General features: G+C 30.5%; 4 protein-coding genes across 5 annotated transcripts; 3 read left to right on the forward strand and 1 right to left on the reverse strand.

The window, feature by feature from the left end:
* Positions 1-45: 45 nt before the first annotated feature.
* Positions 46-1,475, reverse strand: LOC103832046. The gene is made up of 4 exons (XM_009108003.3): positions 1,187-1,475; positions 927-1,029; positions 700-861; positions 46-438 (listed from the first exon to the last, which is right to left on the reverse strand). Exons 1-4 carry the CDS (start codon positions 1,438-1,440, stop codon positions 292-294), a joined length of 666 nt encoding a protein of 221 aa, XP_009106251.1. The 5' UTR covers positions 1,441-1,475; the 3' UTR covers positions 46-291.
* Positions 1,476-2,410: 935 nt separating this feature from the next.
* Positions 2,411-5,415, forward strand: LOC103832047 (V-type proton ATPase subunit B1). Of its 2 annotated transcripts, none has more exons than XM_009108004.3 (13): positions 2,411-2,548; positions 2,658-2,765; positions 2,902-2,957; positions 3,049-3,147; positions 3,238-3,297; positions 3,407-3,518; positions 3,595-3,803; positions 3,901-4,029; positions 4,130-4,267; positions 4,332-4,482; positions 4,555-4,637; positions 4,731-4,778; positions 4,848-5,415. In XM_009108004.3, the coding sequence occupies exons 2-13, from the start codon at positions 2,714-2,716 to the stop codon at positions 5,175-5,177; spliced, it is 1,467 nt and encodes a 488-aa protein (XP_009106252.1). In that variant the 5' UTR covers positions 2,411-2,548; positions 2,658-2,713; the 3' UTR covers positions 5,178-5,415. The 2 variants fall into 2 exon arrangements, with proteins under 2 accessions (XP_009106252.1, XP_018508822.1); XM_018653306.2 differs by having other exon boundaries at positions 2,491-2,547; positions 2,655-2,765.
* Positions 5,416-19,749: 14,334 nt separating this feature from the next.
* LOC103832048 (calcium-dependent protein kinase 29) lies at positions 19,750-23,108 on the forward strand. Its single transcript, XM_009108005.3, has 8 exons — positions 19,750-20,833; positions 21,506-21,649; positions 21,754-21,906; positions 21,994-22,106; positions 22,192-22,359; positions 22,436-22,563; positions 22,662-22,761; positions 22,828-23,108. Exons 1-8 carry the CDS (start codon positions 19,936-19,938, stop codon positions 22,909-22,911), a joined length of 1,788 nt encoding a protein of 595 aa, XP_009106253.2. The 5' UTR covers positions 19,750-19,935; the 3' UTR covers positions 22,912-23,108.
* A 7-nt stretch (positions 23,109-23,115) lies between these two features.
* On the forward strand, positions 23,116-25,665 carry LOC103832049 (RNA pseudouridine synthase 2, chloroplastic). The gene is made up of 8 exons (XM_009108006.3): positions 23,116-23,671; positions 23,745-23,888; positions 24,074-24,286; positions 24,364-24,566; positions 24,643-24,721; positions 24,848-25,023; positions 25,130-25,232; positions 25,359-25,665. The coding sequence occupies exons 1-8, from the start codon at positions 23,345-23,347 to the stop codon at positions 25,365-25,367; spliced, it is 1,254 nt and encodes a 417-aa protein (XP_009106254.1). The 5' UTR covers positions 23,116-23,344; the 3' UTR covers positions 25,368-25,665.
* The last annotated feature ends 325 nt before the right edge of the window (positions 25,666-25,990 follow it).

A 25,990-nucleotide genomic window follows, 5' to 3' on the forward strand; every position in this document is an offset into this window, starting at 1 on the left:
ACAAGTATAAAGTAAAACTGTAGTTGGGGAGTATTGACCCCACCCTTTATTAATAATGAAACCATGACAAGAGGAGTCATCCTTTGTCTTTTTTAAATCGAAACCCAACAAACAAGTCATTCAATGAAGATGTTTCATTGTACAATAGACAGGTTTTGACCAAGTGTATATATACAGTGCATATTGTCACATCACACAGCAATAGCACTATTATTTTTACATTATATGGATGTGAAAACAGGTTAAGTACTCGAGATCGTCAAATAAAGGAAACGAGATCATCTTGCATCTCTAGCTACCTTGTACCTTTTGTGGATGAATCAGAGAATCAATAATTTTTTTCCATCCTCCAAATTCAGAGGGAGTATCAGCATCCGGCAATTTGAACCCATTCACGTAGAAGGTTGGTGTTCCATAAACACCTCTTGAAGTGCTATGCTGCAAACACATTAACGCCACAAAAGCAAACACATGAGCTAAATATGAACCTATCAATTCAAGTAGTATAAATTTTCTACCCGTTCAATATTTGAAACCTATCAAGTAGATTTGTTTTTTGCCTGAACCTAAACCTATCAACATGGTCAAATATTCAACTTGAGAGGTTCAGATCCATGGCACTAAAACACACAATATTCTTGTATTTGCTATTTAATACACACCATGGCAAGTGAAAACAACCCGAAACTGAAGAGATACCTTGAATGAAACTCTGGTTGCACGTTCCGACTTTGTGTCGTTGAAGCCGGATTTTAGAACATGTCGATATGAGTTTCCCAACGTGGTTGTTCCAAGCTTGACAATTCTTCCCACAACTTCAGGTCTAGTCAGGAGTTGTGTTTGCGCACCGTAAAACATTGCCTGCCAATAAACAGTTACATTTTAACCATATAAACATAGACATATGCAAACAATATTAAACAAACCTGATCCTTAAAGAACCTTTCCAGCAAACTGAAGGTAGCATTAGCGTTGTGAATATTCACTATATGTAAAGCACGAGAAGTTACATACGCATTGTCATGGTACCTGCACGATCCAAAACCCAAAGAAAACCGAAACAGTTTCATTACAAGACTGAATCTTTTGAACATATCTTAAACAGAGTCATTCCTAAGCTACTTGTCTACTATTCTATTTATAGTAACTAACGGTAACGGAAGGAGAAGGTAAACAGAGTACTAACGGTAACGGAAGTAGGTGGAGGAGAAAGGAAACGCGAGATCCGTAGTGTTTAAGCGCTTGCTTTAGCGGCGGCCAAGAGTCTCTACTGTACGGGCACACCGGGTCATAAAACGCCTCGATTAGTATAGAATCCGGGTCAACACGGCGACCCGGTGGGTATGCGAAACCATCGGGCTTCGACGGTGGAATTAGCTGCGCGTGGACTTGCGTCCATATGATGAAGAAGACAAGGAAGAGGAAAAACGCTCTGATCATTTTCTCGCTCTTTCGATTCTTCCTAGGATGGCAGGGGGTTATTAAGACAAGAGAGTCAGAGACTGTCGGTGAATGTAAAGCAACGGCTGAGATTGCTCGGAAGTGAAGTGAGACACTCTCTTTTATCTCTAGCCGTTGAATTTATTCCCACGTGGTAGAATCTGGTCGCCATCCCACATGGGCGTGTTTGGGTTCAGTTTGAGTCCAGCCTTATACGTTTTCATAATTTCATTCATGTTTTATATATGTTCGGATGGGAAACTACGTGTTCGGACAATACGTATAGTTTTGTCTAAACCTTATTTTTAATCCAAACTTAATTCAGGTTCGAGCAATATTCAATAATGCTCTGGGTTCAAGTATTTTAAATCAAATTTAGCAAAAAAAAAAAAGAGTATTTTAAATCAACTGGTGGATGAATAAGTTTCATAATATCAGCTTCCAACGGATTAGGATGTAAACAGAGTAGAAGACTGCCTAGCAAAAACGAGAAATTCTGAAATTGTGTTTAGATTTTATTACTTTGTATACAATTGAATGATCTTCTTCATACATATCATATTGCAATCAGCCTAATAGTAACAAAATCTGCTGGTATAAAAAAAAAATATTGTCATGAGAAACCAATGTAAATATCTGGTGAATAATAAAAAGAATAATGAAACTCTTAGATGTTGAACTTATATATAAAAAAAATTAAGATTTATTAGGTTATTCAATTTTTTTTTTGATTTTTGATTTGTTCAGATTGGAACCCAAAATTCAAAAATACCATTCATCAGAATTCACTCAGCTTTTCTTTTGGCATCATTTAATTTTTTTTTTATAATTAGATATGGAATAAGATTTTTTGGTTCGGATTCAGATCAATTTATTCGCATGTATTATTTTTTTTTGCCAAGACTAAAAATCAGGTGTGGAAGAATTTTGGGTAAAGAAAAATAATAAAGAATTTATTTGGTCATGGATAGTAAATATCACTAAGTGCGAGACTATCAAACGTAATTAAATGAAAAAAAAAAGTAATTGAGATATGGTCCAAAACCACGTCCACAGTGAAGAAACAAACTCTCTCTCCTTCTCTGCGCTCGAGTCGAACCGTTTACAGGTACGCGTCTTGTTGATCAGATCCTCTTCACGATTCGATTATACGATTGGATCCAAGTTTCCATTGATTGTTGTATTGCGAACCCCGTCGTTGATTTGCTTGCTCTCAGGGAAGGAATCGTCGAGCGGCTTGGCTTGATTTTGATTTGACTTTTGATCTGTGAAAATGGGAGCGAATGATATCGACATGGAAGAAGGAACTCTAGAGATCGGCATGGGTAAGCCACCACTAATCACAGATCACACACTATACTGAGCTTCACGTTTCGAATCGTATCTCTCTAGAACCTTGAGTTAGAAATCTCCCTGCTAGCTTATTGATTTGATGTTGTGATCTGCGTTTTTGAATTGCAGAGTATAGAACTGTTTCTGGCGTTGCTGGACCATTAGTCATTCTTGACAAAGTCAAGGTATGTATGTACATCATCAAGCGATGCTAATCTCTACTTGAAAACTAACTGATTTAACACTTCTTTGTGTACTTGTGTGATTTAAAATCAGGGTCCAAAGTACCAGGAGATTGTTAATATCCGTTTAGGTGATGGATCAACGAGACGTGGTCAAGTTCTGGAAGTCGACGGGGAGAAAGCTGTTGTGCAGGTTTTGGGATCAATCACTATCTCAATACAATGCCATAGAGATAGAGTCACTTCCTCAGGGACTTACTTAGTTTTTGTAAGTGTGTTTCAGGTTTTTGAAGGAACGTCTGGAATTGATAACAAGTTTACAACCGTACAATTCACAGGAGAGGTAATTTACCATACACGAGTTTGATTGGCTGATTGTTTTGCACTTCTGCTTCTTGTTTATTCATCTAAGCCTCTGTATTTTGTTGTTGTAACTGGTGGATGCGTTTCAGGTTTTGAAAACACCTGTGTCCTTGGACATGCTTGGGCGCATATTTAACGGTTCTGGAAAGCCGATTGATAATGGCCCTCCTATTTTGCCAGAGGCGTACCTTGATATTTCAGGTCAGCTTCAGATAAATTGACTGAGATCTTTGATACACTATTGTTTTCTTTTTTATTAATGTGTGTATGTTGATAGGAAGTTCAATCAACCCCAGTGAAAGAACCTATCCCGAGGAGATGATACAAACGGGTATCTCGACTATTGATGTCATGAACTCCATTGCTCGTGGACAGAAGATTCCTCTTTTCTCTGCTGCTGGTCTCCCTCATAATGAAATCGCTGCTCAGATTTGTCGTCAAGCTGGTCTTGTCAAGCGTCTGGAAAAGACTGCTGATCTACTTGAGGTGATTCTTTGTAACCACTACTACAACAAATACAAGGCCTTCGATTTGAGATGCCGTTGGCTTTATTGGAAACTCAAGTGTGTTTGTTTTGTTTCAGGATCATGGAGAGGACAATTTTGCGATTGTGTTTGCAGCTATGGGTGTGAACATGGAGACGGCTCAGTTCTTCAAACGAGATTTTGAAGAAAATGGATCAATGGAGAGAGTTACTCTTTTCTTGAATCTGGTAAACTTACTACAAGCTCATGGCCACCTCTTACTGTTTTTAGTATTATACATTGTTTACATTCAAATGGATTTTTGAGACCTTCCATCATTCTCAATAGGCCAATGATCCGACCATTGAGAGAATCATCACTCCTCGAATTGCCCTAACAACAGCAGAATACCTAGCTTACGAATGCGGGAAACACGTCCTTGTTATATTGACTGACATGAGTTCCTATGCTGATGCTCTTCGTGAGGTAAACTGAATCTTCTTTACCGGAGTAATAGTCCCTGTATTAATATGATTTGAGAAAACTGTAGGTTTCTGCTGCAAGAGAAGAAGTTCCTGGAAGACGTGGATATCCAGGTTATATGTACACTGATCTTGCTACTATCTATGAACGTGCTGGGCGTATCGAAGGAAGAAAAGGTTCCATCACCCAAATCCCAATCCTTACTATGCCCAATGATGGTAAAGAAAATCATACACATGTTATTATATCTTAAGAGCCTTAATACTTAACTCATTGTTGTGTTAAATCAGACATCACACATCCAACCCCGGATCTTACTGGTTACATCACTGAAGGTCAGATATATATCGATAGGCAGCTTCACAACAGACAGGTAAAGAAAGCCCCTTTAAGCCCTGAATCCTTACTGTGGTTTTGCTTCTATTATATGGTTGGGCCCTGATTCAAATGTATATATGTTTCTTAGATATATCCACCAATCAATGTGCTTCCATCTCTTTCTCGTCTAATGAAGGTTAGAAATAAATTCATTCCCATCACATTTTGTCTCTCTGGGTCTTATTAACTTATCGTTATGTTAAAGAGTGCTATTGGTGAGGGCATGACTCGTAAAGACCATTCAGATGTGTCGAACCAGCTATACGCAAACTATGCTATCGGGAAAGATGTGCAAGCCATGAAAGCTGTGGTTGGAGAAGAAGCACTTTCGTCAGAGGATCTGCTTTACTTGGAGTTTTTGGATAAGTTCGAGAGGAAGTTTGTGATGCAAGGAGCTTATGACACTCGAAACATCTTCCAGTCGCTGGACTTGGCTTGGACATTGCTACGTATCTTCCCACGCGAGCTACTTCACCGTATCCCTGCAAAGACACTTGACCAATTCTACAGCCGCGACTCAACAACAACGACCTAAGGCTGAACTCCACTTGTGCTTGTTTCCTTGTCAGGCAAGTAAGGAGATTATCGTATCCAAAGTTAAAACTCTTGAGATATAGATGGTGTTTTGTTGTGTGATGTTTTGTTTTGTGTTATATCTTTTCTTTTTCTCTCTGTAATTTAGTCAAATTGAAAATAATAAACGATATAACAATTTCGACAATTTCGTATACTTTTACTTTTATGTATTTTCGACATTGTTTTTTTGCACAACTGATGAGATTGGTTCAGAATTAGAATTAAGTTATCTAACAATACTAAAAGCACAATAATCTCAAAATCTAAGGTGTCCACCTAGGATTATTAATTCCAGCCAATGATAATGTTTCATTCCTCCACATCACCATCGGTTTTGACTATCTATCTATCTAATAATATGAATTTCTTCTAAGAGTGTCCACGTCTGCAGGTTCTAAAATCATACGGGCCCACCAAAAGTGATAAATGAAGACTTCATCGGTCATCTTCTTCAACCTCGGAAATTCAACCGTCCATCTCCCCTCTTACATCCTCTCGATCGATACGAATCCATTATTGCTTGCTATTAAGTTTGACTCTTCCAATTTCACTAATTCACTTCAGATTCTCTCTTTGGACGTTTTGAGGTTCGTCTCCCAACTATTATAAAGATATGGAAAATCTCATCTGCAGCCCTAACCACAAAACGCCAAAGCAACATATCGTCAAAGCAACATGCTCAATACAAATATTAATTTCCTATTTCTGTCATGCTACTATTTATTTTGTCGCCATTCCAAGCTCGAGATCTTATGGCTATCTCTTCTATCAAACTTGATGGATTGTCACTTATAATATTGGCCACAATAGTCGGTGGCGAATACGTTTCTGACGTCGTAAGGATGCCACTATACATTTGCTCTGTTTTCCCTTATTCATTGTGTCTTCAGGCCATCATCAAATTTTAACTTTTGTTTTACCTATTTTGTATCTTATTATTTTGGTTAAGTCTAATTTTGTATCTTATTATTTTGGTTAAGTCTATTCTGTAGCTAAATATAGATTATCATAAGGTTTTATTAGCGCTATCATCATTGAAGGCTAGCTCCACAAGGTACATGTAATATGTGGTCTTGAGTGATTCTTACAGATAGTAGGTTAAGGTGTTTCTGGATTTTGTTTACGGTACCTGACGTTGTTAACGAAGTGGTCGCATGACTTTGAACCCACCAATGCTGTGTCCCTCTTCTAACAGATTCCAATAGTGGTTCGAGAGACTGGGATGAAACCATTGATCATGGAACCTTTTTAGAATAATAAGATGATATATTAATCGAGTGTTAGGAGGGAGCCATTAATACTAGAAGATAAAGGTTGAGAAAGAGAAACTTTAACCCCGAGAAGGACGATCCCAAGAACTCAGGCCCAGCAAAGACAAACACAGACGTAGAGTATGATAGCTATGAATTTGCAGGCGTAACATGTTGTTTCAGGATCCATGTATTAAGTTTAAGATTACGCTTCCAAAATAAAAGAAAAATGCAAGGACCCCATGCTATATGTCACGTGTAACTTCACCAAGTGGTCTAGATATCATTGACAGCTAGAGAAAGAATGGATGCAAGACTTATATTTCAAAGATCTGCCATCAGAAAAGTAATTAGTACTACTATTACAATACATAAGAAACTGGAAACACACACACAAATTATATGTTCGTGAGAATACGTAGGTACTGCTGTCTGTATGTGAGAAACCAAGAAAAATGGACACTGAACAGCTTATATTCTAATTCAAAATAAAATATTAAATGCATGGGTTGAGGAAGAAAAAAGATGAAATGAATTGGAAAATGGATGTTCACATAAGAAGAGCATTGAAAGAATGATGTTTCTTTCACAATATTTAATTACGCAGGCAGTGTAACAACAGTTAAACCATTGCAAACGTATAGGAATCTGGAAAAAAATATTTAAAAACAAACAGCTACGCATGAACACAAATCAGTTTAGAGAAACGACTTGGGCGACTGTCGGACGAACATTTCAAAACATCAAATACATGGAAAATGATATATACGAGAAGAAATTCAATAAGACCATTTGATATGACTACTCCACCTGTACAGTCAAAACAAAACTTAACAGAAACATGAGTTCGAAACATGGAATATGCTGTGAAGACAAAATGAAGAAATAACAAAAGTGGTCAGGAGATTTGGTAAATGTAACAGAGTAAAGAACCACAAACGTACAATTAACATCGACTATAGTTTCTATGGGAGAGTGGCCTCTACTGCGAAAAAATAATATTGGGAGATATGACAATGCACGATGCTAAAAAAAAAACCGTAGAAGATTAAAGACCAAAGTCCATGAGTGAAAATAATAAGATCAAAGGTCTAGATATAAGGAAATGAGCTACTGTGGTCGGAGATCAAAATAACTACACAAATAGAAAATAACACAACTAAAACAATATGCCCAGAATATAGAACGCACAACTAATGAGAAAAGATAAGAAAAACCTGTCAAGGAGAATATAAGCTTCAGATAGGCTGTCCACGTAGGATAGTAAAATCAAAATAATCAGAGAGTTCAAAGTTACCACGTTATCTCATTTATTTTTTCGTAAAAGGAAAGGATCGAACCCGGGTTAGTATGACATAAATATAGGGGAGTTACCATTAAGCCATTGAAACTTTCTTGGACACATATACAAGAATCACTAAGTATGAAATCACAAACTCTTATGTACAGTTACAATAATATGAATTCAACTTTCAAGACTCCGATACTTTATTTTGTAAAAAAAAAAGTAAATGACTAAGCTAATATATTCTTTGAAAGTGTGAGAACATTGACAAATATGAAAAAATATAGATTTTTGTTTTCGTGACAAAGTTAAGAATTTTGTAAAAATAAGTTTAACATATAAATTTTTGTGACAAATATGAAAAAGCATAGATTTTTGTACAATTTTGACAAAACAACTTAAAACATAGTTCTCTAATATCTTAATAAAATATTATTTAAGGATGCAATAATTAAATATATCAATTCAATAAATTTTGTAGTTTATAGACAAAACAATAACACAACAAATTTGTAAACATTTGTTTAACCTATCGATTTCATTTCATGAGAATCCAACTAAACAAGATTAAAAAACAATTAGATTTACAAATATTTAATTACCTTTTTATTCAATTTTGATTAATTTCAAATTGTAATAATGTATCTTTTTGAAGTTACAAAAAATAATGTTCTTTCTTTATTACACTAGCATTATATATAGATTCTATATACACAAATAAATATAATATAACAACATAAGCTTGCTTCTCTGATTCATATTAAAACTTTTTAAGTTATCCACCAAAGAAAATTAATTAATTCAATCAAATTGTTAGAATACAACAAATTAATATATAATTTTATTTTAAATTAAATTATTTAAAAAGTGTATTTTCATTAAAAACAAAATAATAAATAAGTAAAATTGATTTGATGGTAATTTTTATGATATATATATCAATTCTGTGAAAGAAATATAAGCTTAATATTGAAAAAAATCTTAAATACAAAAACTCTAAAAATTAACAAAAGAGTAATAATAAAAATTAAACTATGATATCACTTGAAAGCTTCTTAGACAATATTAATAAAATATTTAAGCGATAATTAGACAAATTTGATTTTTTTTTTTTGCCAGCCAAAAGTTTATTATTAATTAGCATCAATTATTTCAAAATGTTTAAGATATGATAGACAAAAAATAGGATGTACATAAATGATATATGAATTATGAATAATAATTTGTAAAGTTGGCTTATATAACACATCTGCACATCTATTTTCAGTCCTTTTTTATGCCTAAATTCAATTTTTTCAGAGCAATTATTCCACAAAGAGATCGTATGAGATATTGTTTTGATATTCAAATTTGTTTTTTGACTGTTAAGAAGATTGATAACTGTAAAAATGTCTCCTTTGAATATGATAACCGAGTCCCCAACAGGAGACAAGTTTGTTTAAAAAGTAAATAATTTCATTTTTCTTATATTATATAATAAATATATATTATTTACTGATAATAAAAATATAATTATTCATCTATCACAAATATTTATGCAAATATGTGAATCAAGTACAACAATCAAACAACATAATGATTTCCACAAAGAAAATTTTAAAAATATATTTATGTTATGTAGTCTTATTTTATATTATTTAAATAATGTAATACAATATTATACATTATCTTTTATAATTAAAGAATACATATAATATCTTATCCGCGCGTAGCGCGGTTAAAAAATCTAGTTATTATAATAGATAAGTCTACGACCATTTTGTGGAATATAAAAACAAAGGTAGCTCTCATTCCGCTTAGTATTAATTCATAAAGAATCGTAGTTATAGACTTTATGAAAAAACTGGTGAAAATTATTTATTAAATACAACCTATTGATCAAAAATTTTAAAAGAATACACATCTAACAACAAAAACTCTATTTATCCTAATTTCCAAATCAAAATCCAAATCTACAATATTTTTTTATAAAAATTAAAACTTTCTTTAAATAGAAATTTTTTGAAAATAATTTTAAAAATACATCCTATTGATCAAAAATTCTAAAAGAATACACATCTAACAACAAAAACTCTATTTATCCCAATTTCCAAATCAAAATCCCAAATCTCCAATATTTCTCTATAAAAATGAAAACTTTCCTTAAATAGAAATTTTTAGAAAATAATTTTAAAAATACATCCTATTGAAAATTCTAAAAGAATACACATCTAACAACAAAAACTCTATTTATCCCAATTTCCAAATCAAAATCCCAAATCTCCAATTTTCTCTATAAAAATGAAAACTTTCCTTAAATAGAAACTTTTGGAAAATTATTTATAAAATACATCTTATTGATCAAAAATTCTAAAAGAATATACTTCTACCAACAAAAACTCTATTTATCCCAATTTCGAAATCATAATCCCAAATCTACAATATTTCTCTTTAAAAATTAAAACTTTCCTTAAATAGAAACTTTTGGAAAATTATTTATAAAATACATCTTATTGATCAAAAATTCTAAAAGAATACACATCTAACAACAAAAACTCTATTTATCCCAATTTCCTAATCAAAATCCCAATTCACAATATTTCTCTTTAAAAATGAAAACTTTCCTTTAATAGAAACTTTTTGAAAATAATTTATAAAATACATCCTATTGATCAAAAATTCTAAAAGAATACACATCTAACAACAAAAACTCTATTTATCCCAATTTCCAAATCAAAATCCCAAATCTCTAATATTTCTCTATAAAAATGAAAACTTTCCTTAAATAGAAACTTTTGGAAAATTATTTTAGAAATACATACTATTGATCAAAAATTCCAAAAGAATACACTTCTAACAACAAAAACTCTATTTATCCCAATTTCGAAATCAAATTCCCAAATCTACAATATTTCTCTTTAAAAATGAAAACTTTCCTTAAATAGAAACTTTGGGAAAATTATTTATAAAATACATCTTATTGATCAAAAATTCTAAAAGAACACACATCTAACAACAAAAACTCTATTTACTCCAATTTTCTAATCAAAATCCCAAATCTACAATATTTCTCTATAAAAATGAAAACTTTCCTTAAATAGAAACTTTTAGAAAATTATTTATAAAATACATCCTATTGATCAAAAATTCTATAAGAATACACATCTAACAACAAAAACTCTATTTATCCCAATTTCCAAATCAAAATCCCAAATCTACAATATTTCTCTTTAAAAATGAAAACTTTCCTTAGATAGAAATTTTTAGAAAATTATTTATAAAATACATCTTATTGATCAAAAATTCTAAAAGAACATACATCTAACAACAAAAACTCTATTAGTCTCAATTTCCTAATTAAAATCCTATATCTCCAATATTTCTCTATAAAAATGAAAACTTTCCATAAATAGAAATTTTTAGAAAATAATTTTAAAAATACATCCTATTGATCAAAAATTCTAAAAGAATACACATCTAACAACAAAAACTCTATTTATCCCAATTTCCAAATCAAAATCCCAAATCTACAATATTTCCCTTTAAAAATTAAAACTTTCCTTAAATAGAAACTTTTAGAAAATTATTTATAAAATACATCCTATTGATCAAAAATTCTAAAAGAACACACATTTAACAACAAAAACTCTATTTATCCCAATTTCCAAATCAAAATCCCAAATCTACAATATTTCTCTTTAAAAATGAAAACTTTCCTTTAATAGAAACTTTTAGAAATTTATTTATAAAATACATCTTATTGATAAAAAATTCTAAAAGAACACACATCTAACAACAAAAACTTTATTAATCACAATTTCCTAATCAAAATCCCAAATCTCCAATATTTCTCTTTAAAAATGAAAACTTTCCTTAAATATAAATTTTTAGAAAATAATTTTAAAAATACATCCTATTGATCAAAAATTCTAAAAGAATACACATCTAACAACAAAAACTCTATTTATGCCAGTTTCCAAATCAAAATCCCAAATTTACAATATTTCTCTTTAAAAATGAAAACTTTCCTTTAATAGAAATTGTTAGAAATAATTTTAAAAATACATCCTATTGATAAAAAATTCTAAAAGAATAAACATCTAACAATAAAAACTCTATTTATCCCAATTTCCAAATCAAAATCTCAAATCTCAAATATTTCTCTATTAAAATGAAAACTTTCCTTAAATAGAAACTTTTAGAAAATTATTTATAAAATACATCATATTGATCAAAAATTCTAAAAGAATACACATCTAACAACAAAAACCGTATTTATCCCAATTTCCAAATCAAAATACCAAATCTACAATATTTCTCTTTAAAAATGAAAACTTTCCTTTAATAGAAATTTTTAGAAAATAATTTTAAAAATACATCCGATTGATAAAAAATTATAAAAGAATACACATCTAACAACAAAAACTCTATTTATCCCAATTTCCAAATCAAAATCCCAAATCTACAATATTTCCCTTTAAAAATTAAAACTTTCCTTAAATAGAAACTTTTAGAAAATTATTTATAAAATGCATCCTATTGATCAAAAATTCTAAAAGAATACACATCTAACAACAAAAACTCTATTTATCCCAATTTCCTAATCAAAATCCCAATTCACAATATTTCTCTTTAAAAATGAAAACTTTCCTTTAATAGAAACTTTTAGAATTTTATTTGTAAAATACATCCTATTGATCAAAAATTCTAAAAGAAAACACATCTAACAACAAAAATTCTTTTTTATCCCAATTTCCAAATCAAAATCCCAAATCTCCAATATTTCTCTTTAAAAATGAAAACTTTCCTTAAATAGAAAATTTTAGAAAATAATTTTAAAAATACATCCTATTGATCAAAAATTCTAGAAGAATACACATCTAACAACAAAAACTCTATTTATGCCAGTTTCCAAATCAAAATCTCAAATCTACAATATTTCTCTTTAAAAATGAAAACTTTCCTTTAATAGAAATTGTTAGAAATAATTTTAAAAATACATCCTATTGATCAAAAATTCTAAAAAAATACACATCTAACAATAAAAACTCTATTTATCCCAATTTCCAAATCAAAATCTCAAATCTCAAATATTTCTCTATAAAAATGAAAACTTTCCTTAAATAGAAACTTTTAGAAAATTATTTATAAAATACATCATATTGATCAAAAATTCGAAAAGAATACACATCTAACAACAAAAACTCTATTTATCCTAATTTCCAAAATCAAAATCCCAAATCTACAATATTTCTCTTTAAAAATGAAAACTTTCCTTTAATAGAAGTTTTTAGAAAATAATTTTAAAAATACATCCGATTGATAAAAAAATCTAAAAGAATACACATCTAACAAAAAAAACTCTATTTATCCCAATTTCCAAATCAAAATCCCAAATCTACAATATTTCCCTTTAAAAATTAAAACTTTCCTTAAATAGAAACTTTTAGAAAATTATTTATAAAATACATCCTATTGATCAAAAATTCTAAAAGAATACACATCTACAAAAAAAAACTCTATTTATCCCAATTTCCAAATCAAAATCCCAAATCTACAATATTTCCCATTAAAAATTAAAACTTTTCTTAAATAGAAACTTTTAGAAAATTATTTATAAAATGCATCCTATTGATCAAAAATTCTAAAAGAATACACATCTAACAACAAAAACTCTATTTATCCCAATTTCCAAATCAAAATCCCAATTCACAATATTTCTTTTTAAAAATGAAAACTTTCCTTTAATAGAAACTTTTAGAAATTTATTTATAAAATACATCCTATTGATCAAAAATTCTAAAAGAAAACACATCTAACAACAAAAACTCTTTTTATCCCAATTTCCAAATCAAAATCCCAAATCTCCAATATTTCTCTTTAATAATGTAAACTTTTCTTAAATAGAAATGTTTAGAAAATAATTTTAAAAATACATCCTATTGATCAAAAATTCTAAAAGAATACACATCTAACAACAAAAACTCTATTTATGCCAGTTTCCAAATCAAAATCCCAAATCTCCAATATTTCTCTTTAAAAATGAAAACTTTCCTTTAATAGAAATTGTTAGAAATAATTTTAAAAATACATCCTATTGATCAAAAATTCTAAAAGAATACACATCTAACAATAAAAACTCTATTTATCCCAATTTCCAAATCAAAATCTCAAATATTTCTCTATAAAAATGAAAACTTTCCTTAAATAGAAACTTTTAGAAAATTATTTATAAAATACATCATATTGATCACAAATTCTAAAAGAATACACATCTAACAACAAAAACTCTATTTATCCCAATTTTCAAATCAAATTACCAAATCTACAATATTTCTCTTTAAAAATGAAAACTTTCCTTTAATAGAAATTTTTAGAAAATAATTTTAAAAATACATCCGATTGATAAAAAATTCTAAAAGAATACACATCTAACAACAAAAACTCTATTTATCCCAATTTCCAAACCAAAATCCCAAATCTACAATATTTCCCTTTAAAAATTAAAACTTTCCTTAAATAGAAACTTTTAGAAAATTATTTATAAAATACATCCTATTGATCAAAAATTCTAAAAGAATACACATCTAACAAAAAAAAACTCTATTTATCCCAATTTCTAAATCAAAATCCCAAATCTACAATATTTCCCATTAAAAATTAAAACTTTTCTTAAATAGAAACTTTTAGAAAATTATTTATAAAAAGCATCCTATAGATCAAAAATTCTAAAAGAATACACATCTAACAACATAAACTCTATTTATCCCAATTTCCAAATCAAAATCCCAATTCACTATATTTCTCTTTAAAAATGAAAACTTTCCTTTAATAGAAACTTTTAGAAATTTATTTATAAAATACATCCTACTGATCAAAAATTCTAAAAGAATACACATCTAACAACAAAAACTCTATTTATCCCAATTTCCAAATCAAAATCCCAAATCTCCAAAATTTCTCTTTAAAAATGAAAAGTTTCCTTAAATATAAATTTTTAGAAAATTATTTATAAAATACATCCTATTGATCAAAAATTCTAAAAGAATACACATCTAACAACAAAAACTCTATTTATCCTAATTTCCAAATCAAAATCCCAAATCTCCAATATTTCTCTATAAAAATGATAACTTTCCTTAAATAGAAATTTTTTGAAAATAATTTTAAAAATACATCCTATTGATCAAAAATTCTAAAAGAATACACATCTAACAACAAAAACTCTATTTATCCCAATTTCCAAATCAAAATCCCAAATCTCCAATATTTCTCTATAAAAGTGAAAACTTTCCTTAAATAGAAACTTTTAGAAAATAATTTTAAAATACATCATATTGATCAAAAATTCTAAAAGAATACACATCTAACAACAAAAACTCTATTTATCCCAATTTCCAAATCAAAATCCCAAATCTACAACATTTCTCTTTAAAAATGAAAACTTTCTTTAAATAGAAATTTTTAGAAAATAATTTTAAAAATACATCCTATTGATCAAAAATTCTAAAAGAATACACATCTAACAACAAAAACTCTATTTATGCCAATTTCCAAATCAAAATCCCAAATCTACAATATTTCTCTTTAAAAATGAAAATTTTCCTTAAATAGAAATTTTTAGAAAATAATTTTAAAAATACATCCTCTTGATCAAAAATTCTAAAAGAATACACATCTAACAACAAAAACTCTATTTATGCCAATTTCCAAATCAAAATCCCAAATCTACAATATTTCTCTTTAAAAATGAAAATTTTCCTTTAATAGAATTTTTTAGAAATAATTTTAAAAATACATCCTATTGATCAAAAATTCTAAAAGAATACACATCTAACAATAAAAACTCTATTTATCTCAATTTCCAAATCAAAATCCCAAATGTCAATTATTTCTCTTTAAAAATGAAAACTTTTCTTAAATAGAAGTTTTTAGAAAATTATTTATAAAATACATCTTATTGATCAAAAATTCTAAAAGAACACACATCTAACAACAAAAACTCTATTAATCCGAATTTTCTAATCAAAATCCTAAATCTCCAATATTTCTCTATAAAAATGAAAATTTTCCTTAAATAGAAATTTTTAGAAAATAATTTTAAAAATACATCCTATTGATCAAAAATTCTAAAAGAATACACATCTAACAAAAAAAACTCTATTTATGCCAATTTCCAAATCAAAATCCCAAATCTCAAATATTTCTCTTTAAAAATGAAAACTTTCCTTTAATAGAAATTTTTAGAAAATAATTTTAAAAATACATCCTATTGATCAAAAATTCTAAAAGAATACACATCTAACAATAAAAACTCTATTTATCCCAATTTCCAAATCGAAATCCCAAATCTCAAATATTTTTTCAATAAAAATGAAAACTTTCCTTAAATAGAAACTTTTAGAAAATTATTTATAAAATACATCCTATTGATCAAAAATTCTAAAAGAATACACATCTAACAACAAAAACTCTATTTACCCCAATTTCCAAATCAAAATAGCAAATCTACAATATTTCTCTTTAAAAATGAAAACTTTCCTTTAATAGAAATTTTTAGAAAATAAGTTTAAAAATACATCCTATTGATAAAAAATTCTAAAAGAATACATATCTAACAACAAAAACTCTATTTATCCCAATTTCCAAATCAAAATCCCAAATCTACAATATTTCCCTTTAAAAATGAAAACTTTCCTTAAATAGAAAGTTTTAGAAAATTATTTATAAAATACATCATATTGATCATAAATTCTAAAAGAATACACATCTAACAACAAAAACTCTATTTATCCCAATTTCCAAATCAAAATCCCAAATCTACAATATTTCTCTTTAAAAATGAAAACTTTCCTTTAATAGAAACTTTTAGAAATTTATTTATAAAATACATCTTATTGATCAAAAATTCTAAAAGAACACACATCTAACAACAAAAACTCTATTAATCTCAATTTCCTAATCAAAATCCTAAATTTCCAATATTTCTCTATAAAAATGAAAACTTTCCTTAAATAGAAATTTTTAGAAAATAATTTTAAAAATACATCCTATTGATCAAAAATTCTAAAAGAATACACATCTAACAACAAAAACTCTATTTATGCCAATTTCCAAATCAAAATCCCAAATCTACAATATTTCTCTTTAAAAATGAAAACTTTCCTTTAATAGAAATTTTTAGAAAATAATTTTAAAAATACATCCTATTGATCAAAAATTCTAAGAGAATACACATCTAACAATAAAAACTCTATTTATCCCAATTTCCAAATCAAAATCCCAAATCTCAAATATTTCTCAATAAAAATGAAAACTTTTCTTAAATAGAAACTTTTAGAAAATTATTTATAAAATACATCCTATTGATCAAAAATTCTAAAAGAATACACATCTAACAACAAAAACTCTATTTATCCCAATTTCCAAATCAAAATCCCAAATCTACAATATTTCCCTTTAAAAATTAAAACTTTCCTTAAATAGAAACTTTTAGAAAATTATTTATAAAATACATCCTATTGATCAAAAATTCTAAAAGAATACACATCTAACAAAAATAACTCTGTTTATCCCAATTTCCAAATTAAAATCCCAAATCTACAATATTTCTCTTTAAAAATGAAAACTTTCCTTTAATAGAAACTTTTAGAAATTTATTTATAAAATACATCCTATTGATCAAAAATTCTAAAAGAATACACATCTAACAACAAAAACTCTATTTATGCCAATTTCAAAATCAAAATCCCAAATCTCCAATATTTCTCTTTAAAAATGAAAACTTTCCTTAAATAGAAATTTTTAGAAAATTATTTATAAAATACATCATGTTGATCAAAAATTCTAAAAGAATACACATCTAACAACCAAAACTCTATTTATCCCAATATCCTAATCAAAATCCCAAATCTCCAATATTTCACTATAAAAATGAAAACTTTCCTTAAATAGAAACTTTTAGAAAATTATTTATAAAATACATCCTATTGATCAAAAATTCTAAAAGAATACACATCTAACAACAAAAACTCTATTTATGCCAATTTAAAAATCAAAATCCCAAATCTCCAATATTTCTCTTTAAAAATGAAAACTTTCCTTAAATAGAAATTTTTAGAAAATTATTTATAAAATACATCATGTTGATCAAAAATTCTAAAAGAATACACATCTAACAACCAAAACTCTATTTATCCCAATATCCTAATCAAAATCTCAAATCTCCAATATTTCACTATAAAAATGAAAACTTTCCTTAAATAGAAACTTTTAGAAAATTATTTATAAAATACATCATATTGATCAAAAATTCTAAAAGAATACACATCTAACAACAAAAACTCTATTTATCCTAATTTCCAAATCAAAATCTCAAATCTCCAATATTTCTCTTTAAAAATGAAAACTTTCCTTAAATAGAAACTTTTAGAAAATTATATATAAAATATAACCTATTGATCAAAAATTCTAAAAGAATACACATTTAACAACAAAAACTCTATTTATCCCAATTTCCTAATCAAAATCCCAAATCTCCAATATTTCTCTTTAAAAATGAAAACTTTCCTTAAATATAAACTTTTAGAAAATTATTTATAAAATACATCTTATTGATCGAAAATAATAAAAGAATACACATCTAACAACAAAAACTCTATTTATCCTAATTTTCAAATCAAAATCTCAAATCTCCAATATTTCTCTTTAAAAATGAAAACTTTCCTTAAATAGAAACTTTTAGAAAATTATTTATAAAATACATCTTATTGATCGAAAATTCTAAAAGAATACACATTTAACAACAAAAACTCTATTTATCCAAATTTCCTAATCAAAATCCTAAATCTCCAATATTTCTCTATAAAAATGAAAACTTTCCTTAAATAGAAACTTTTAGAAAATTATTTATAAAATACATCTTATTGATCAAAAATTCTAAATGAACACACATCTAACAACAAAAACTCTATTTATCCCAATTTCTAATCAAAATCCCAAATCTCCAATATTTCTCTATAAAAATGAAAACTTTACTTAAATAGAAATTTTTAGAAAATAATTTTAAAAATACATCCTATTGATCAAAAATTCTAAAAGAATACACATCTAACAACAAAAACTCTATTTATCCCAATTTCCTAATCAAAATCCCAAATCTCCAATATTTTTCTATAAAATAAAAACTTTCCATAAATAGAAACTTTTAGAATATTATTTATAACCAAAATCCCAAATCTCCAATATTTTGGATACCCGAACCCGAATAGATAATATCCGAACCCGAATAGATATCCGAAGATAACCGAACATATGTATAATTAACCTTATATTTCAAGTTACATCTCTTATTTTATATAAAATATTTATATTAATACTACACATACTTTAAGTTCATATGATATACATGCAATTACGGAAAAATGATTTGGTACTCACTTAAAAAACATGTCAAGTTTTTTATTTCAAAAATTAACAAAAAGTTACATTCAAAATTTAAAACAATAACTAAATTAATGCATTTTTAGTTTTAAAATGTTATGTCCAAATCTATTAACCATTTAATCTATTAAAAAAAAAAAGGTTAAGTAAAATTTATATTCTTAAATACAAGAAATTTAAAAAATGAAATTTTTTTTTTTTCAAAATCTAAATATCCGAACCCGATCCGAAATAACCGAAACCGAACTAAAAATACCCGAACCCGATCCGAAGTATAGAAATACCCGAACGGGTCCTACACGTCTATACCGAAATACCCGAAAATCCAAAATACCCGACTTCAACCCGAACGGGTACCCGAACGCCCACCCCTAGTGGAAAGCTATCATGATGATAAGACAAGAGCACCGAATTAAAGAAATCAATCAAAGTGACTATTGAACCAAACAGAGTTTTGTCTTTTTTCCAGTCAATCGCAATCTCCGTTATCTACACTCGTCGTCTTGAAATTTTGTTAATTCACAAATATCTAGCTATTTTCCTATGTTATCATGAAATAAAACTTATGTTTACACGTTACGCGTTGATTTTAATTATTACTATTTCATTTTTTTGCCAAGGAAGTAGCGAACCTTCGGAGACCCTCTCGAAAGGCCAAGGGACACATTGAAAGACAAAACAAAACGATACCATAACCTTGTCAAAACGCAAAAGCAAAGCATCCCCAAACCCCAATTCAAGCCAAATATTTTGTACTCAGAATGTTTCTTTACATGTATTCGTATGATCGTATAACCCTCTTTATATACAAAACCTTAAGAATAAAATGGACAGGAAAAAAAAAACAAAATACACGGAATAAGACAGAAGACCTTTCTACATTTGCTCACATGTTCAGAAAACTCAATAAAGCCACCAGAAACAAGAGAAACCAAAACACTCGAACAAAACATTTTTTCAACAGAATGGGTTTCTGCTTCTCCAAGTCACAAACACAGGAGATCCCAATCTCCTCTTCTTCCGATTCTACCCCTCCTCATCGCTACCAACCTCTCCCTAAACCAACAAATCCTCAAACCCAAACCAGTACTTTCCCCACCACTCCCAAACCCAAACCGGCTCCCCCACCTTCCTCCTCCGGTTCTCAAATCGGTCCAATCCTTAACCGACCAATGATCGACCTCTCAGCTCTCTACGACCTCCACAAAGAACTCGGCCGCGGCCAGTTCGGCATCACGTACCGTTGCACTGACAAATCCAACGGCCGAGAGTATGCATGCAAATCAATCTCCAAACGCAAACTCATACGTCAAAAAGACATCGAAGACGTGAGACGCGAAGTCATGATCTTGCAGCACCTCACTGGTCAACCAAACATCGTCGAGTTTCGAGGCGCTTACGAGGATAAAGACAATCTTCACGTGGTTATGGAGCTTTGTTCTGGAGGCGAGCTATTTGATCGTATTATCAAGAAAGGGAGTTACTCTGAGAAAGAAGCTGCGAATATTTTCAGACAGATTGTGAACGTTGTTCATGTTTGTCATTTCATGGGTGTTGTTCATAGAGACTTGAAGCCTGAGAACTTCTTGCTTGTTAGTGCGGATGATGATTCTCCTATTAAAGCCACAGACTTTGGACTCTCTGTTTTCATCGAAGAAGGTAAATATAAGAATAGTTCATCTTCTTGATATTTTCCTTTTCCATATTAATACACATACACATATTTGGAAAATATTAACATTAATAATTATTTCACCTAACCATAACGAATCTCGAGACTAATAAAAAAATGAAAATTACAGAAAGTTATTTAACATATAATGTTAATAAACTTTACATTAAATTTTGAAAAAAAATATATTTAATTTGAAACAAAACAAATTCTATAAAACTCTAGAACGTCAAGTTTTAAAACTAGAAACTGAGGGAGTATTGCACTTTTTACATTAATTAAGGGTCGTCTTGTTCAAAGGTTTGTCTTTGTTGAGTGTGTGTAGGTCCTTTAGGACATAAACAGCATGTTTTAACTTGTGGTATAATCAAGAAATAAAGATAGCGACATTGTATCTCCTTTCCGTGTGAGATCAACCAAGTGGGACACCAAGTCAACTTCGAAAACGACTTGGGTCAACCACCTAGTCAAGTGATGGTTCCCACATATTTGAAAAATAAAAAATGCTAGTACAACAGAAATTATTTGATGTGAAAGTCTTCCTTTTTCAAGATTTTGGTTCACACCTAGAAAAACAAAAGACTTGAAACTGGAGATGTGTATTAAGATTGTACATGCTACAACCTTCAAATAACAAGTGCCATGTTTATTCTGTGTAGGTAAAGTATACAAAGATGTAGTCGGTAGCGCATACTATGTTGCACCTGAAGTTCTACATCGAAACTACGGTAAAGAGATCGATGTGTGGAGCGCTGGTGTCATGCTTTACATTCTTCTATGCGGTGTTCCTCCATTTTGGGGTGGTATGTTAAAAACATTTTTTTGTGAATCTAAAGTTTATTATCACTCCATTTGAAGAATGTTAAGAAATGAAATGTTACAAAACCGGTACTATATATTGTTTTAGAGACCGAGAAGACTATATTTGAGGCGGTCTTAGAAGGGAATTTAGATCTTGAATCTTCTCCTTGGCCTACTATATCGGAAAGTGCAAAGGACTTGATAAGAAAGATGTTGGCAAGAGACCCTAAAAAACGGATTACTGCAGCTGAAGCACTTGGTATGTGTTTGCAATTTGTCTTGATTTGTGACACATTATATATACCTCATAGCTAACTAACTAAGCGTTATTTTGTTGCGATTAAAGCGCATCCATGGTTGACGGATAGCGAAGTTTCAGATAAACCAATTGATAGTGCAGTCCTTATTAGGATGAAGCAGTTCCGCGCAATGAACAAGCTCAAGAAACTTGCCTTGAAGGTAAAGTTAACTGATACTCCATCATCAAAAAGATGATTTAAAGAACATTAAAGTTAACTGTTGTCTTTTGTCTTTTGTTTAATAGGTCATAGCTGAAAACTTATCAGAAGAAGAGATTAAGGGATTAAAGCAGATGTTTAAAAACATTGATACGGACGGAAGTGGCACCATCACTTTTGATGAACTAAGAACCGGTTTACATCGTCTTGGATCCAAACTTACTGAATCTGAAATCAAACAACTCATGGAAGCTGTAAGAAGACAAGAACACAAATCCACTTGGTGATATAATTAAGCTAATTACATTATTATTCTGTTTTTGATGATAGGCTGATGTGGATAAAAGCGGGACGATTGATTACATTGAGTTCATAACAGCTACAATGCATCGGCATAGATTGGAGAAAGAGGAGCATTTGCTAGAAGCATTCAAATACTTTGACAAAGACAGAAGCGGGTTTGTTTTTTTTGTTTTTCCTTATATTGTGACAGAAATATATTAAAGATGAAATTATCTTTCTAACGTAATCTTTCATATTTTTCTTCTTCTTAAAGATACATCACAAGGGACGAGCTTAAGCATTCGATGACACAGTATGGAATGGGTGATGATGCTACCATAGATGAAGTCATCAATGATGTTGATACAGACAACGTAAGAATAAATTTAATTACTTTTATTAATTTTGTGTTGATTTCTATAAATGTTGATGATTGATAGGATGGGAGAATAAATTATGAGGAGTTTGTGGCGATGATGACGAAGGGAACTACAGATCATTCAGATGCGAAGCTGATCAGATGATATATTCATCTAGACATATAGATGCTTTGCTTCCACCATTAATAAAGTATAAAACTAATAATAAAGTATCAAAAAAGAAAAACGAATGAGACGAGAATCAATGCATTCTTTTGACATTTCTCTTTAAATGTTTAAAATGATTTGTTTGTACCTACCTGCGTGAGTTTGAATATAAGAAGAACGAAAATCCCCTGAAAGTACGTAACAAAGTAATAAATAAAATCAAACAGAGAACGAACGTGTCCAAACCTAACGAATCCTAAACGGTTCGTTAGTGAAAGTAACGTTGTCGGAAAAGCCTTTTACGGCCCAACTCGAGACCCATGAGGCTTTTAAATGAAAATAGCAAACCCTCTGTGTCGCCTAGAGGCTTTCGTGAAACGCTGCTAAAACACCAGATAACAAATCGGAATTTTTTTTAAAATTGACGACGATGCTCTCCATCTCTCCGGTGCCGAGCTTCTCTATAACCTCCGTGAAATATCTTCGCTCTCCTTCCTCTTCCTCCTTCATCTCCGTCTTCCCTAAACTTTCCAGATTCGTCACAGCCACTTCCGCAACCCCCAATTCAACACCGGAGACCACCACCACGAGAGTCAACAACGCCGGCCTCAAACTCGACGAGACAGTCTCCGTCTCCAAAGGCAAGATTCGCCTCGACTCATGGATCTCCTCTCGCGTCGATGGAGTTAGCCGAGCTCGCGTACAGTCCAGCATCCGCCAAGGACTCGTCTCCGTCAATGGCCACGTCATCGATAAGGTTTCGAACTTCAGATTCAAATCCTTCAAAATTTGCGTCAAACAAAGTTTTCACCTTTAGATCTCTCTTGCAGGTTTCGCACAATGTGAAAGCTGGCGATGAGGTTCATTGTACGATATCAAAGCTCCAACCTTTGAGAGCTGAACCCGAAGACATACCGTTAGATATAGTTTACGAAGATCAGCACGTGCTCGTCGTTAACAAACCGCCTCACATGGTAGTCACGTGTTTCTTTAATACTTTGAAAAGATTGAATCTTTCTCGCTTGGTGTTTACCAATGTTCAAGAAATCGCTAGGCAGTGTTTATTTAGACGTCTTATAGAAGATTATTGTTTAAACCGGCGCCTAAACCGATTTTTAGAACACTGGTGTTGAAGAATCTCTCTCGTTTGGTGGTTTAGGTTGTTCATCCTGCGCCTGGGAATCCTAATGGGACGCTTGTTAACGGAATACTTCACCATTGTAGTCTCCCTTGTGTTGCTACTTATTCAAACCAAGAAGATGATGATGATTCGGATGAAGAAGAAACGTTTTCAGATGATGAAGGGATGATTCGTCCAGGTATTGTTCATAGGTTGGATAAAGGGACTAGTGGATTGCTCGTTGTAGCTAAGGTTAGTACCTGTCTTTTGTCTTTTTTTCTTTTTGTTGCTTTATGAGGTGTGACTTTAACTGGAAGTGTGATGGTCAGGATGAGCATTCTCATGCTCATTTGGCGGAACAGTTCAAGCTGCACACGATTGAGAGAGTTTATATAAGTCTTACCACTGGAGTTCCTTCTCCGTCTCAGGGGAGGATTGATGTACCGATTGGTAGGGATTCGAATAATCGGATCCGTATGGCTGCTATACCTGGATCATTGAGCCGTGGAAGGGCTCGTCATGCTGCTAGTAGGTGATGGAGCAGTCTTTTTTACAAGTGCACTGTAACACTGATGCTTGTATCCTCACATATTCTCATGTTCTCTTAGGTATAAGGTAGTTGAAACACTCGCTGGAGGTGGCTCTGCGTTGGTTGAGTGGAGACTAGAAACTGGCCGTACACATCAGGTAGTGAAAGAAATCAAAATCTGTAAATTTGTTTTTTAATTTGTTCACATCTATGTCTGCAAGAGTTTGACTTTAACCTCTATGTTGCTGATATACTACCTGAGTTTCATCTTGATTTGAGTTTAGATACGTGCGCATGCCAAGTACATGGGAGTACCTCTACTGGGTGACGAAGTGTATGGAGGAACGAAAAGCATGGCACTTTCTCTTCTGCAGAGAAGAGTCTCCCGGAGTGATCAAGAAGAGATCATAGAGCTGGTGTCAAGAATGGATAGGCCTTGTCTTCATGCTATAGTTCTCGGGTGAGAGATAACTCAAAATCTCAGTCTTTATAGTCTAAACTCAAAGCTTAGGAGATAGAACATGTTTATAATAACTGCTTTTCTCTAATTATGTTTTCTTTCACAGCTTTGAACATCCGTGCACAGGAGAAATCATAAAGTTTTCATGTCCACCGCCTCCGGATCTTGCTGAGATAGTAGGCCTGCTTCGTAGAAGCGGAAGAGACAAAGTAACCACCAAACTCTACTTTTATTTTACTTAATCTCATGCCTAGAGCTAAGTTACTCTGTTTTCATTACAGAGATTTTGTTTATGCTGAGTCTTCTTAAGTCGTGGTCTTTCTTTCTTTTGGCAGGTGGAATAATCTCTCGATTTTGGTTTATAAACTCATAGTCTCGGACATTGATTCTGCAGTAGCATGAGAGATATCAACGCCACTATCCTTTAAAGCAGCAAGCAATCAAACTTCTCTCTGAAGATATTTGACGAAACAAATGAAAGTGTAGTCTCAGTTTCATGATCCAAGTGTTTTATAGTACAGCTAAGAGGTGTATAAAGCTCAAATGGGAACTTACCAAAAACATCTACGTGTTTCAAATGATATTCCAAACCCAACAAAATCAACATCAGCTAAGCTAATAGACACCTGTATCTTTCGCCTTCTCCCTTCTCGCCACAATTTATAAAGAGATAACAGAGGCACAAACAGAAAAGAATGATGAGCAGACCACTGATCAGTAGCTATTTTTGACAAATCAAGTACACTATTCTTGATGTATATAAAATAAGCATCTCGCTGTGGTGATTGGTCAAGAATATGTATGTGAATAGACTCAGTTTCTCTGTAATCTGCGACGTTTCAAAGATAAAATCATGTGCACAAAAAAGAAAGTTTCATTCACATTTTACCCCCAACAAAAAAAAAGTTTCAAGTCTCAACGATTAAAAGCATTTAAGTACGAACCCGAATAAAATATAAGAACTCGA

The sequence above is a fragment of the Brassica rapa genome, chromosome A07, assembly GCF_000309985.2.
Source record: "Brassica rapa cultivar Chiifu-401-42 chromosome A07, CAAS_Brap_v3.01, whole genome shotgun sequence".
Lineage (NCBI taxonomy): Eukaryota > Viridiplantae > Streptophyta > Magnoliopsida > Brassicales > Brassicaceae > Brassica > Brassica rapa.